We start from the raw sequence: 14,329 nt of genomic DNA, 5'->3' as shown, positions 1-14,329 counted from the left end.
CCTGTCAGCATCCTATGCCCTGTTCAACATATCAAAGATGTTCAAATGTGTGTCTCTGGGACATGGAGCAGGTGTAGTGATGTTGTCTCACTTTGTCATCCTGACAGGTAACTGCCTACGAGAAGATAGGGATCTGGCAGGCCATCGTCAGGGCCGTGAGATCGGCGGGGGATCGCAGTTGGCGCCTACCACAGGTCCGAAAACGGTGGCAGGACATCCGATGCTGGACACGGCGGATCGCCCGGGTCCAGCTGGGGCTGGACCCTCCTCGCCCCGACGGCGGGAGCCGACGCCTGACCTCCCACATGACCCGTGTCCTGGCGGTGGTCTTCCCTGACCTCGATAGGCAGTTACAGGAGAGACTGCAGCAACGAAGGGGTAGGTACCTGTGTGGCTATTCACAACAATCTGTTGTTTGTCACAAATATATGTTGGCAGCCCCACGAGGTGATGTTGTGTCAATTTAGCAATTGTTGCTGCACAGTTTTTGGAACCCTGATTAAGAGGTGTCACTTCTTGATCTGTATCAATCACATTGACTCAGGTATGGGGGGGTTGTGCGGAAGAGGCCTACATGGGCACCCCAGATTTCTCCTTGCCAGGTCTGACCTGTGTGTGAGAATTTGCTGTACAAAGAATCACCGTGCAGTGCCCCTGTGATGGTGGCCAGTGCTTAATGTTCGTGCTTTGCAGCCTGTGTAATTTTTTTAACAACATGAATACTGCTCATAAATTATTGGCAAATGTGTGTGGTTCAGATGCAACGCAGTTTGGTCTTTGTGTGCTGACATCTGTGTGGACATTCTGGCTTTCCATGAGGGTGTCTCCACAGTACAGCTATGTTTTTTTACAACCCAATTGCAGGCCCATTAGCTTATGCATTGTCCTGGGTTTGGACATGTGTGCCACTCTACATGACAGGCAGTGGGTCATATGTGTAGCCGACTGTGTCATCAGGTAATGGATGGCCATGTGACAACTGACATAATTCAAGTTGTTAGTCAAAAACCTTGGCACTCACAGCACTTGTCGACAGTTCTTCATGTTTTAAATGTGGTAATTTGATGATGTGTGTTAAGAACACTAATGTGCCTGCATAAAAGATGTCTCCCAAGGAAGTGCTCACCAAACGACATTTCCACTTTCATGGAACACGCTGGCACCTTTTCAAAGAAGCCAGTGTTAGAATTAAATGGTGTTGCAGATTCTCTGTATACATGTTCCCACAGTGGTCTTAATTTTGTGAAACTCCTTTGTTGTTGGTGATACAAACTAACGTGTGTCAAGAGATCAAGACCTTCATGGGCCCATGTACATGTACTTTCTGCAACACCATTTATTTCTAACAATGGCTTCTTTGAAAAAGGTGCCAGCTTCTTCAATGACAGTGTAAATGTAGTTTGTGTGCACTTCCTTGGGAGACATCTTTCATGCAGGCACATGAGTGTTCTTTTCACAAAATGGCGAATTGCCACATTCAATACATGTCGATTGTGTAAAGTATTGAGAGTCCCAAGGTAACAACATTTTTCCGTTTTGTGTTCCAAAGTACTTACAGGTCTCTGAGTGAGGTGACACCTTGAGTAGTGAGGTGTGTTAGTTTACGTTGGGTGCACCACTACTGTTTCTTTCAGGGTAAACAAGAGGTGGCATGACTTCATTGTATTGCTGTGCTCACCTGTTCACAGACACTAGCTTCTCAGTGTATTTCTCATTCAAGTTGTGGCCTGGTGTGTTCTTTTTTTCCTTGTGTCCAAGTGGCATAGTGGGTCTACCAACTGGACATTACAGGGTTTACATATGTGCGGAGTAATCTAGCTGTTACTCATGATGCATTGCCTGATATGCACTGTGACCTATTGTTTTTGTGCTCATGTGTCAGATGTATACAGGTGACTGATGCATTTCTGTTTCTTCTCCTTGCCCACAGCATCATCATCGGAAACCGGACGAGACAACTGCACGGACCTGGAGGAGGGACCCAGCGACAGTGCCACCAGTGCTGTAGAGTCAGAAGGAGGCAGTGGCACAGAGGGTGAGGGGAGTCAGTCCGAGGACCAGTCTGGAGGCGATACCAGCTACGACGCCGACGGGTCCAACGCTGACCTCCTCGAGGAGGCGGAGACTGCAACACCACCTGGCAGCATCCCCACATCTGTCCCCGCCTCCTCCGTTACCATCTCCGCCCTCCCAGTTGCTCCCGTCCCTTCTGTCCGTGCAGAGGCCCACCATGTCTCCTTCGGCCCAGGCACCGCACCCCCTGCCCCTGTCACCCCTGCTGCCCTCAGTGAAGAGTCTGTGGACATACTGCGGCAGTTGCAGGTTGGGCAGGCATCGGTGCTGAATGTCCTCCATGGCCACACTAAACTGCTTACACAGATGGTGTCGTTCATGGAGGGCATGTCAGCAACAATGTCTGACCAACGCAGGATTCTGCGGTCCATGGACTCTTCCCTGACAACAGCAGTTACTCTCCTGCAGCACTCTGTCCCCCCTACCCCAGACCCATCCACACTTCCCTCTCCCATACCTGTCCAACGCACACCCAGACATTCACGATCACGCACCCCACCAGACACAGGCAGCACACCCCCAAGTAAGGCAAAGCGCACACCTCCTGGCACGCACACTCAGGGGGATGTAGGCATACCCACAGGGTCTGGGGACAGATGACATACACACAGCCACAGTCGCAGACCGCAGTCCTCACAGCCCTGTCCTTCCAAAACCACTCCCCTTGGCTCCCCTGAGAAACGGTCACCCAAGGAGCACTTTCTGGGTGTGCTGGACCTCGCCCCCGTTGAGCCACCACCCCACAGGTGGGTGAGGAAGTCCCCGGGCACGGGAGTTGTGTCCCCCCACCACATCAACCCCCTCCCCCAGGAGCACTGCACCCCATCCCTCGTCCACCACACCCTCCCTTGACCTAGGGGAATCCTCAGGTGCAGGGGTTCGGATGGAGGTACTGGCAGCGGTGTGCAGCACCGAGCTCACCTCCACCTTCGGCGCTGCCCCACCCACTGTGGTCGAGACATCCACCCCTGCACCCACCCCACCTACCCTTCCCCCTCCTGTCCCTGCGGTGCCTGGTCCTTCCACAGATGATGCCCTCCCCCGGCCGACAAACCTTGAGGTTCATTTGTGCAGGCAAGCTAGGGGTAGACGCAGTCCCCTACGTTCCCCCTTGGACTTTCCATATGGACTGGCCATTGGCCTCTGTAAATAGTCTATTTTTGGTAAAAAAAAAAAATTGTGCTGAATAAAGCCTTTATTTTTACTTTCAACACTATTGCATTTCAGGTACTTTATGTTGGTGCTGAGGCTCCTGGAGTTGGTGTTCTGGTAATGTGTTAGGGTTGTGATAAATGTTTTTGTATGATGGTCATGAGGTAAACCATGGTATCTGTGTGCCATCACATTGTCTCTGCAAAGAATCATTGGTAGTGTATGTTCATTTTTTTTTTAGACATTGTCCCAAGGAGTGTTCCTTCCTCTGTGGCACCTGACATCTTCCCTGCAAACAGTTGTACTATTGTTGACCTGTGTCAACATTTCCTTTGTTGGTGACGCATCCCTTCAACAATGGCCATCCCTGCTCACCGATGTCTCCTGCTGAATCGTCTGTGCCATCCTTGCTAGTCACAGTACTTGTGTTTTGAGTATGTCGAAATGCCTTCAGGGACAATTTCACCCTTCAGCCTACCAAACAAATGGTACTTGTTATGCAGGGTATTTGGGCACGTGACTCACAATTGTGGGCATTGTATCTAGGGGACTTCCACCCTATTCCTTCCATGAGAGACAACATCTTTGTGACTGGACCAGCACCTGGACATTCCTATCAGTCCTGGGATGTTCGTGACAGTCTGTGTTCCCTTTGGCTATCTTCGTTTTGTAGGCAGTTACATGACTATACAGTCTTGTGGCATGATATCAGGGTGTGTATTGTGCTGCATCCGCCATGGGTGGGTATGCATGTGTTACTTGTCCTCACACCCACATGTGGTGTGTCATGCAGTGGGTGAAAGACATCCATCCACCTGGGAGTGGGACACTGCTGTCAGTGATGTGTTGTTATGGCACTGTCATCATAGTACAAAGTTAGGGATGCGTACATACCACCATGTAGGTGTGGTCATCTGATAATGATGTACACCCCACCATATCTATGTCCACTGCTGGGAGTCCTCTGCACCCACCCCCCATGTCTCTGTCCACTGCTGGGAGTCATATGCACCCACCCCCATATCTCTGTCCACTGCTGTGAGTCCTCTGCACCCACCCCTCATATTGCATGCCACTGCTGGTAGTCATATGCACCCACCCCCATGTCTCTGTCCACTGCTGGGAGTCATATGCACCCACCCCCATGTCTCTGTCCACTGCTGGGAGTCCTCTGCACCCACCCCCATGGCTCTGTCCACTGCTGGGAGTCATATGCACCCACCCCCATGTCTCTGTCCACTGCTGGTAGTCCTCTGCACCCACCCCCATGTTTCTGTCCACTGCTGGGAGTCATATGCACCCACCCCCATGTCGCTGTCCACTGCTGGGAGTCCTCTGCACCCACCCCCAAATCACTGTCCACTGCTGGGAGTCCTCTTCACCCACCCACATGTCTCTGTCCACTGCTGGGAGTCCCCTGCACCCACCCCTCATATTGCATGCCACTGCTGGGAGTCATATGCACCCACCCCCATATCTCTGTCCACTGCTGGGAGTCCTCTGCACCCACCCCTCATATTGCATGCCACTGCTGGGAGTCCTCTGCACCCACCCCCATATCTCTGTCCACTGCTGGGAGTCCTCTGCACCCACCCCTCATATTGCCTGCCACTGCTGGTAGTCATATGCACCCACCCCATGTCTCTGTCCACTGCTGGGAGTCATATGCACCCACCCCCATGTCTCTGTCCACTGCTGGTAGTCCTCTGCACCCACCCCCATGTCTCTGTCCACTGCTGGTAGTCCTCTGCACCCACCCACATGTCTCTGTCCACTGCTGGGAGTCATATGCACCCACCCCCATGTCTCTGTCCACTGCTGGTAGTCCTCTGCACCCACCCCCATGTCTCTGTCCACTGTTGGGAGTCCTCTGCACCCACCCCTCATATTGAATGCCACTGCTGGGAGTCATATGCACCCACCCCCATGTCTCTGTCCACTGCTGGGAGTCATATGCACCCACCCCCATGTCTCTGTCCCCGGCTGGTAGTCCTCTGCACCCACCCCCATGTCTCTGTCCACTGCTGGGAGTCATATGCACCCACCCCCATGTCTCTGTCCACTGCTGGTAGTCCTCTGCACCCACCCCCATGTCTCTGTCGACTGCTGGGAGTCATATGCACCCACCCCCATGTCTCTGTCCACTGCTGGGAGTCCTCTGCACCCACCCCCATGTCTCTGTCCACTGCTGGGAGTCCTCTGCACCCACCCCTCATATTGCATGCCACTGCTGGTAGTCATATGCACCCACCCCCATGTCTCTGTCTACTGCTGGGAGTCATATGCACCCACCCCCATGTCTCTGTCCACTGCTGGTAGTCATATGCACCCACCCCCATGTCTCTGTCCACTGCTGGTAGTCATATGCACCCACCCCCATATGGCTGGACACTGCAGGTATTCATCTGCGGCCACCCCTATATGGCTGACCTCTGCTGGGAGTCCTCTATAGCTACCCCTACAGGTCTGGACACTGCTGGTATTGATCTGCAGCCCCCCCCCATATGGCTGGCCACTGCTGGGAATCCTTTGCACCCACCCACCCACCCCCTTGGAGCAGTACACTGCTGGCCTGGACCTATACACACACCAATATGAAGGTAACATGCAGGGCCAGACCGTATCCCCATATTCGTGGCGTGTGTGCGCCTCGTATCCCAAATGTACTGGTGCCATAGAGGTACAGGTGAAACGCACCGTACCCCCGCATTCATTGCGTGTGTACGCATTGTTTCACTATTGTACTGGTACCGTATGGGTACGATTGAAACGCACCGTACCCTCGCATTCATTGCGTGTGTACGGTCCGTATCACTATTGTAGTGGTGCCGTAGGGGTACGTGTGAAACGCACCGTACCCACGCATTCATTGCGTGTGTATGGTCCGTATCACTATTGTAGTGGTGCCGTAGGGGTACGTGTGAAACGCACCGTACCCACACATTCATTGCATGTGTACGGTCCATATCACTATTGTAGTGGTGCCGTAGGGGTACGTGTGCAATGCACCGTACACGTCCACTTCCGTTGTTGCGGTACGCAGGGGTTGCTGGCCACGCCCCCCCAAGTGACCAGACCCTGGTGGTAATGTATGGGCTCCATATTATAGGTTTGGCTTTGGGTATGTGGTATGTTGCCTGCCCCTCACCCCCACCCTGGCCCCTGGGTGTTGTTCTCACCTTCTGCGGCATGTGCGTCGGGTCCGGTGCACCAGGTGGTAGGCTAGGAGGACCGGGATGACACGTACGATGGGGTTCATGGCTTGTATGTCGCGTACCGGGGCTCCGTTGCGTAGCCGGAAAAGCGCTGCTTTTCCGGCTGTGTTTGGCTCCCGTAAAAAAAGGGCCATACGAAGTGACGTAGGGGCGAATCGTACTTGCTGGGCCGGAAACCGCTGCCTGAATACGTCCAGACGTCGCGTACAAGCTGTTCCGGATCAGAATCGTAGGTTTTTTTGACCCGTATAGGCTTTTGTACTAAACGTACGGAAATAGGCTTTCTGTACAAATCGTACATCCTAGGTTGTACGGAAAGTTTACCGGGAACGAGTCGTACAGAGAAAACGCTCCATACAACGATTCGTACAACCTTTTTCCAGGATCGGAATCGGCCCCATAGTGTGACACCGTTTTATTAGCCACCCTAACGTGTCGGCTTTCATGGCAAACTTTAGAGGTGAGTTATTACTATATAACAACTGGTTTTCCCACATGGCAAAAGTACTTTGACGTGCTACTGCAGTACTTTTAAGCAGCAGTCCACCCAGCGCACAGTGCTCCTCCCGGTAGGTACATATTTTGTCATATTTGTGTGTGGTGTAACTACACAATGCAGCCCATGTAAGACATTAAACTCACGTGCTGGTGAAGCATTTTCTCTGCCGTCTAGTATGGACAGGAATTTTCAGTAGACAGATTGGGGCAAGGGTACATACATTGTAGCAATGGAAAGTAGTGTCAACAAGCACAGTGTCCTAATACCAGCAAAAAGATAAATGGGAAAAATCTGCCATGACCATTCAGAAAAGGTAAATGTGCTACAGTATTCCATCTGGGCCTAGTAGAAGACTAAGATTTGGTTAAAGGCAAGGAATGAAAGTTGATCTTTCATCTTGTAGTGGCAAGATAGGAGTTTGTACGATGCTAGAGAGAGACAGAAGCAACATACATGGGCAAGAGGCTGCATGGCAGGGTTAGGTAATCGATGATGGTTGCTCACAAAGGTATCTAAAAATATGTGTGGCATGTTTCATTACACCCAGAATAAGGTAAGATAAGGGGTGAAACAAAATGCAATATATTTTCATATCTATTAGTATTCTGATTTCCACGACTTATCCATATAATAAGTAGCGTCATATGTTAACCACATTGTTTATAGGTGTCCTTTCCATGTTGTGACTTCTTGTTGTGTTTGATCGTATTTGATATGTGGTAACTCTGACTTGTCTCTGATGAACATGGCAATAGAGATGTTTATACAAAATGTATGGCAAACTAAACATATAAGTCTATGACACTGTGGCACATATTATCTATTTATTGCAGATTGTATTATTGATAGTCATTACTGCAATGGAAAATTAAAACCTCAGTTTGCTTTTTTGTTTTCTTTAGGATTATTCTGGAGGCCCTCAATTTGTACTTCGCATGTAATTTACAGAACTGGAAACTTCTTCACAAATCAATTGGGTCACTGCTTCATGCCAAGATGTTCTTCAACCAGGCATCTTTAGAATATCTCCCCAAAGAGATATTTACTTTTGTTGTCTTGTTTTTGTCTTTTTTCTTTAACGTGCCCACATTTGTGTTATTGACAAAGACCTCAATCGAATAAACAGATGTTATTCTTAAAGTTGTGTCGCTTTTAAAACTGAAAGTGGTAAATAGAATCAAAGATAGTGGTAAGTAGTGCTCTGTGAATCATCAGTGAAATGTAGTGCTGAACTATCCACAACAACTTTCAACAAAAATATTGACCAAGTATCTCTCATCCAGTTGGGTGGCAGGAACCATTCAATGAGGGTCAGATTCCCCCCCAAAATAAAAGTTTGCAATCTCAATACCATTAGATTCCTAACTGAACGTAAGTGACCATTAAAAAGAGATGTAGAGGGGGAATGAGATATTTAAAAAAAAATGATAATAATTGATTAACAGGGAGAGAGAGTAACCCTGAGAATGTTGTATAAAATGTTACACTGGATATGAAAGAATATTGTAAGTGAGACAACATGCTAAATAGTTTCCAGCAAGGTGATTCTAAGTATAATGTGCTTTGAATTCAGCAAGAGGAATTGCTAAACCTCTGTGGCTTGTTTGTGGAACGATTATTTGGATTATTCATATAGGATGTCAGTTGTGAAACAGTACATTAAATTCATACTGTAAGGATTAAAATATGAAAGCATGTCAGGAGTTGATGTGAAACATACTGTGGAATGGTTGAATAACAACAGGCAGTAATTGATGAATTTATCATGGGAGCTGTGTTGCTGTATATAAATGGTAATAGGGATAAAGACATCCTATATTATTCAACACCCTTACAAAGCAACAGAAGTAAAGTATTTCTAAGAGATGTCTTAGCCAGGTCATAGAGTCAGCTGTTTTAGCAACATCATTATTTACAGAGCTTTCTTGTCCAGGTCATTGATTTAGCTTTTTAATGGGATAATTTTCCCACTTTGGCTTTCAAGTTGGATATAATATGAATGGACGGGTCTCGGTAAATAAATGCTGCAGTGTTAGGAAAGACACATTATATACATGCTATATGGAGTTTGAAAAACCATATAGTGAAGTTCTAATAGAGTTACTATAGGAGAACTAGAGGAGTATTGGACCTGACATTCTTGGTATGATTTTCCCCTGTTTTGCCGTCAATCATCCTGCTTTTACTGACTTTGTTTTTACTGGCCTTAGGCCTCTGCACATTTTATGACTGCTAACCAGTGCTAAAGCGCCTCTGCTCTCCTCCTAAAACATGGTAACACTGGCTTACATCCAATTGGCACATTACATGTTCCCAGGGCCTGTAAATTAAATGCTACGGGTGGACCAGCAGAACTCATTGTGCCACCCACTTAAGTAGCCTTTTATACATTAATCAGGCCTACCATTGGAGCCTGTGTGTGCCGTTTTAAACTGCCATTTCGACCTGTCAAGATAAACAACTTGCCAAGACCAAACCTCCTTTTCCAATACATATAATCTACCCCTAGTTTAGGCCCTACATAGCCAGAGGGCCGAGTACAGTGTATTTAAAAAGTTGGATATTTACATTCAAGTTTTGCATGTCTTGGTAGTGAAATATTCCTAAATTAAAATGTTCACTACTTAGAGGCCTACATGTCCCATAGGATAACATTGGGCTCCTTTGTTACATTTAATAAGTGGCAATTTTCAATTAGGAGCAGAAAGGAATATCGGGTTTGGTGTCTGTGGAATTCCAATTCAAACCCCTCTTCAATGGTAAATTTGTATTTTAAGTTACAATTCTGAAGACACCACTTTTCGAAAGTTTGATTTTTGCTGTTCTAATCATTTGTTGCCTGCAGTCTATATCCTGGGTCACATGACTATTTGTAGCAGACATTTGGTCTTTGTGTATTGCTCCCAGACTGTGAAACAAAGTGAGAATAGGTGTTGGCAGGATTGGCCATCTCTGACTTGATGGGGGCTGTCACCTACCACATTTGCACATCACAAAACTGCTGCCTGAATACACACACAAAGGGGTTGACACTAGTCTTTTGTGATTCCAGACAAGCTGTGGTCAGGGCAGGGAGTCAGAAAATTCCAAGCACATCTGGGGGTGGAAAACTCTAGAATCCTTTCGCCACTTCAAAGTGGGCACCAGGTGTAAGTATTGGACCCTCAAACCCAACCCTTCAGATCGCTTCTAGACCTGTAGACCCTGCCAGCAAAAAGGACTGTTAAGCTGTGAAATCTACCCTGCTAATCTGCTTGCTGACCAAGGAATGCTCTCCTGTCAAGTGCTGCACCAGGACTCTTCTGAGGTTGCCCTGCTGTATCCAGCCTCCCTGTTTTGAGCCCAAACTCCAGTAAATTTCTAAGGGTCAGTTGGCTGGTCTCCTTCCACAGCCACAGGGAAATATCAGGCTTCTTCGATGTCGACAAATCTCCATGCATCTTGACGCAAAGACTTCACTTCTCCATTCCCAGGCCCACAAGGTGCTTTCTCAATGGACTGACCTCAGTCCTGTATCCAGCCCATGCTCCATCATGGTCAGCCTGAACTTGTTACTTGTACCTGGTCTACCATTACCAAATAATGGTGGTCGCAGCTTTATGTCTTTAGGTGCTATTTACCTGAAATCTTTAAAAGCGCATTTCTCTCATTCTACTAATTGGGCTGTTTTCATTTACATTTTATTCTATTTTTCTAAATTGGTGAGGGTTTTCTTTGTGTTGTGTTTTCAATTTATTACTGTTTGAAGTGCTGCATAAATGCTTAAAACATTGCCCCTAACTCAAGCCTGGCTTCTTTTGTGCCAAGCTGCCAGAGGGTTAAGCACAGGTTAATTTGGGTTTGCTTGTATTTCACCCTAACAGAAATTGAGGGTGCTGCTTGAGCAGAGTTTCACCCCGCTCAACCAGTAACCCAATTTCCTACAAGAAGAATAATCCCCTTGGCCTTTTCAGAAAAAAACAATTTGCTATGCGTAGCTTGGTGTCGCACCTTGATAATTTTGTGCATTGGAGTGTAAATTTATTTGTTGGAAGTGGCTGAAAACAAAGATGTGCCTGTGTTCTTTAATATCCAAAATTTTCACTGCTGATCAAGTGTTGATAGTCAAGCGACATATTCACCTTCCATTAACTTCCTTAGAGCAAATTCCTGATATACGCAGACAATATTTTATTGCAGGCATAAATGTGTTGCTTACTTATGATATGCGATATTTCTTCCAAATAACTATCTCTTAATACAAATGTGACATAGAAAACTGTGACAAGGATGAAACAACACAAGGCAAGCAAGGAAATGTGCTCACAGCCTCAAATGTCTTGGCTCGTGCTATGACAGTTTAGTAGCAGGGCCATAGCCACGGGCATTTGAGGGCCTGGCCAGCCCATAAAAATCTTTGCCCCCCTCAAGCAGCAGAGGCACCTGATACAATGTTGAAGTGTGGGATTTTAAAAAGGTCAATGAACAATAAAAATGCATTTCATTTGGTTTTAACTTCTTATATTTGCTGCCTGTGGGAGAGTAGGATCTGCTTCACATGGGTGCCCCCACTTTTTGCTGGTGTTTCACTGTTTTTTTACCTTAGTCTGGCTGTGGCCCTGCTAATCAGGACCCCAGCCTAGTTGCTTCCTCTCTAAAATGGTTTCCATGTACATTAGGTACATCTCTAATTGGATTCTGGAGTGCCTTATAAGTCCCTAATATATGGTACACTATGTACCCAGGGCATAGGTACCTCAGAGGCCTACCAGGGGCTGCAGCATGTATCATGCCATCCCTGGGAAGCACTCCAAAATGACACCATAGGTCTGCTACTGCAGCCTGGGTAAGGTGGTGCATGCACCCCTTACTGTAGCATAGGCTACCTATATCACTACCATTGCACACACATATAAAACCTATAAGTCACTCCTATGGCAGGCCTTAACAATCCAGAAGGCAGAGTGCTTGATTTTTATGTGAGAGGGTGCCCCTGCATGAGCAGAGCCCCTCTGCAACATTCGGAGTACCTCCTCTGATGCTGTTTGTGGTGCAGCCTGACCAAATACTCTTAAGTGCATTATAACCTCACAGTAAATGCTAACTTTGGACTGGCTGCACGGAAACATGTCGTGTTTGGTGTCAAACACTTTGGAATGCTAGCCCCCGCCAGTTCTGGCGACGGGGGTAGCATTCCACCCTTCTAGAGGGAGAGACATGTACCCACTGGTCTAACCGGTAAAGACTTTCTAGAGCCCGGGCATCACAAAATGGATGCCACTGCCACAGATACGGGTCTGGCCTCCTGCTGCTGACCAAAACACCAGCAGGGGAGGCCTGGACAATAGGTTTCCTGTCACAGGGAGGTGTAACCACCTCCCTAGACAGGCAGATGTGTATTGGGGCTGGGCGGGAGCACTCTCTGGTGCTTTGAAGTCCTGCCCTGGGGGCACACTTGGTGTCCCTGTGCATAGTCCAGTTCAAACCGGTTGCAGAGGCTACCTGCCCCTGCTCTGGTGCGAAACTGGACAAACGAAATGGGTGTAACCACCCCTCTTTCCAAACCCTCTCATAGGTGGGTCCCTAGAGTATGTCCAGCCCCCTATCTTAGTATAAGTATAAGAACCCAGTCCTTGAGACTTTGGATTACCCTGGACGAAACTCTGTAACATATACCCTGGACCTTCGTTGTTCTATTTCTTGGGGTCAAGGAGTGACTCCCATGCGTGGCAGGCACCAAAGAAGCAACTGTCCGGTCTGCAACTCTGAAGCTCCTGCTGGACGCCGAAGTCTTTGTATCACCAGAGGTGGATTTCCAGACTTCCCCGAGGCTACCCTGAGTTCACAGCAAAGCTGAGGCCCGTGGTTATCGTGGGTGACGTGGAACCGTGACCCCTGGACACCATAAACTTTTGCCGGTACATCATCTTCCTGGTCTTCCTCGAAGTTGTGCTCTGGGCTCCATATAGCTCCAGGCTTGGGCACCTACAGCACTGAAGATCTCTGGCCTCTCCACGAGTGACCCGTAGGCCAGTTTCCAGTGTGACTGCTTGAGGCTCCTTCACGATCGCTAGCCTGTTGGCTAGTGGGTCCCCACAAAGGCAACTCCTGTTCTGTTTGGGCTTTCCTGGTTGCTCCAGACATGCCCTGACTTATCTTTGCTGGGTGAGTCCCCCAGGTCTTGCTGGTCTGCACCGACATCCTTCTTCAATTTCCACTTGACTTGACATTGCCAAGGCTTGTTGGGTCCATTCTGATCGCGGACACCACAGCACTTGATCGACTTTGTGGGACAGCTCGAATCCAGCTCCTGGTCATCATCGACATCTCCTGGACCTCGTGGCTGAAGAGCTAAGACACCCGTCAACTCACCTGAAGCACCCAACATCTGTGGGCATTGAACTATCGTGCCCCTGACACTGGTATGTGACCCAGACTCTGTCCCCTCTGCTTTCAGGTTCCTTCCATCCTCGATCCAGGCTTGGATCTCTTACGGACACATCTCCTCTTCACGGCAGCAGCACTTCTTTGCCAGCTTCCATTGAAAACAACGCCGCGACCCGACACCAAAAGACACCTATGCACCCGGCTTCCCTGGGTGAGGTAACTCGAGTACTCCGGTGCTCCCGTGGGTGTTGGCCCTAGACACCTCTAAGTCCAAAAGGGTTTGCTTGTAGTCATCCTCTAAGTGTCCTTAACTTGTAATTTTCCAACCGTGACTTTCCCCGTAGAAGTTAACGGCGATTCGCGCCTGTGTTCTAACACTGCACGCGTCCCCTGTGGCTCCCCTATGTCACTACCTTAGGTGGTTCCTTGGGGCCCAAACGCTTCTAACGGCTCTAGGCCTTGTGTCTATTTCAGTCGTGGTTCTTATTCCACTTTATTGGTATGTGGTTTGGTACGCCCCTAGTGCCCAAACGTGTATTTGTGCTTTTACTGTTGAATACTGACTTGTAACTTAAGTACTTCGAACTCCAGCCTCATAAAGAGACAACAGGGGTGTGTTTTATCTTATATACATATATTTTGAATATATACCTGGTGTGGTTGTCCTTTCATTTGGTCATTCAAGAGATTATAGACTGGTAAAACAAGCTGCTTTACATTCCTTCAAGACTTAGCTACCACTTGGATAGCTTTCAATAAAGGTTGTCTTTAACCTATCACCATAAGGGGTTGTTTGGACTGGTACAAGGTGCCCACTTTAATTAGTGGACAGCATATACCAGGCCAACTTCCTCACATTGTTGTGCAGCATGTGGGATTCCAGCTTGCTCTTGTTTTACCAGATAATCTCAATTGAATTGATTAACTGAAAACCACTAAAGGTACCTTAGGTACATATAATATCAAGCTTAGTATACTTTAAGTTCTACTGAACTTAGAGTTGTGTGTCAAGGGCTTAGCACAC

The 14,329-nt window shown here is 48.0% G+C and overlaps 1 protein-coding gene across 1 annotated transcript in view; it reads left to right on the top strand.

The window, feature by feature from the left end:
* The window catches only part of TPO (thyroid peroxidase), a 961,894-nt gene extending 953,851 nt beyond the window's left edge, over positions 1-8,043 (top strand). The window contains exon 17 of the mRNA XM_085609184.1: positions 7,842-8,043. Within this exon, the coding sequence (XP_085465310.1) occupies positions 7,842-7,880 (39 nt within the window). The 3' untranslated portion in view covers positions 7,881-8,043. The remainder of the gene's footprint in view (positions 1-7,841) is intronic.
* The last annotated feature ends 6,286 nt before the right edge of the window (positions 8,044-14,329 follow it).

This window comes from Triturus cristatus, chromosome 6, assembly GCF_964204655.1.
Source record: "Triturus cristatus chromosome 6, aTriCri1.1, whole genome shotgun sequence".
Classification (NCBI taxonomy): Eukaryota; Metazoa; Chordata; class Amphibia; order Caudata; family Salamandridae; genus Triturus; species Triturus cristatus.
This window is presented reverse-complemented; position numbering and strand designations above follow the sequence as displayed.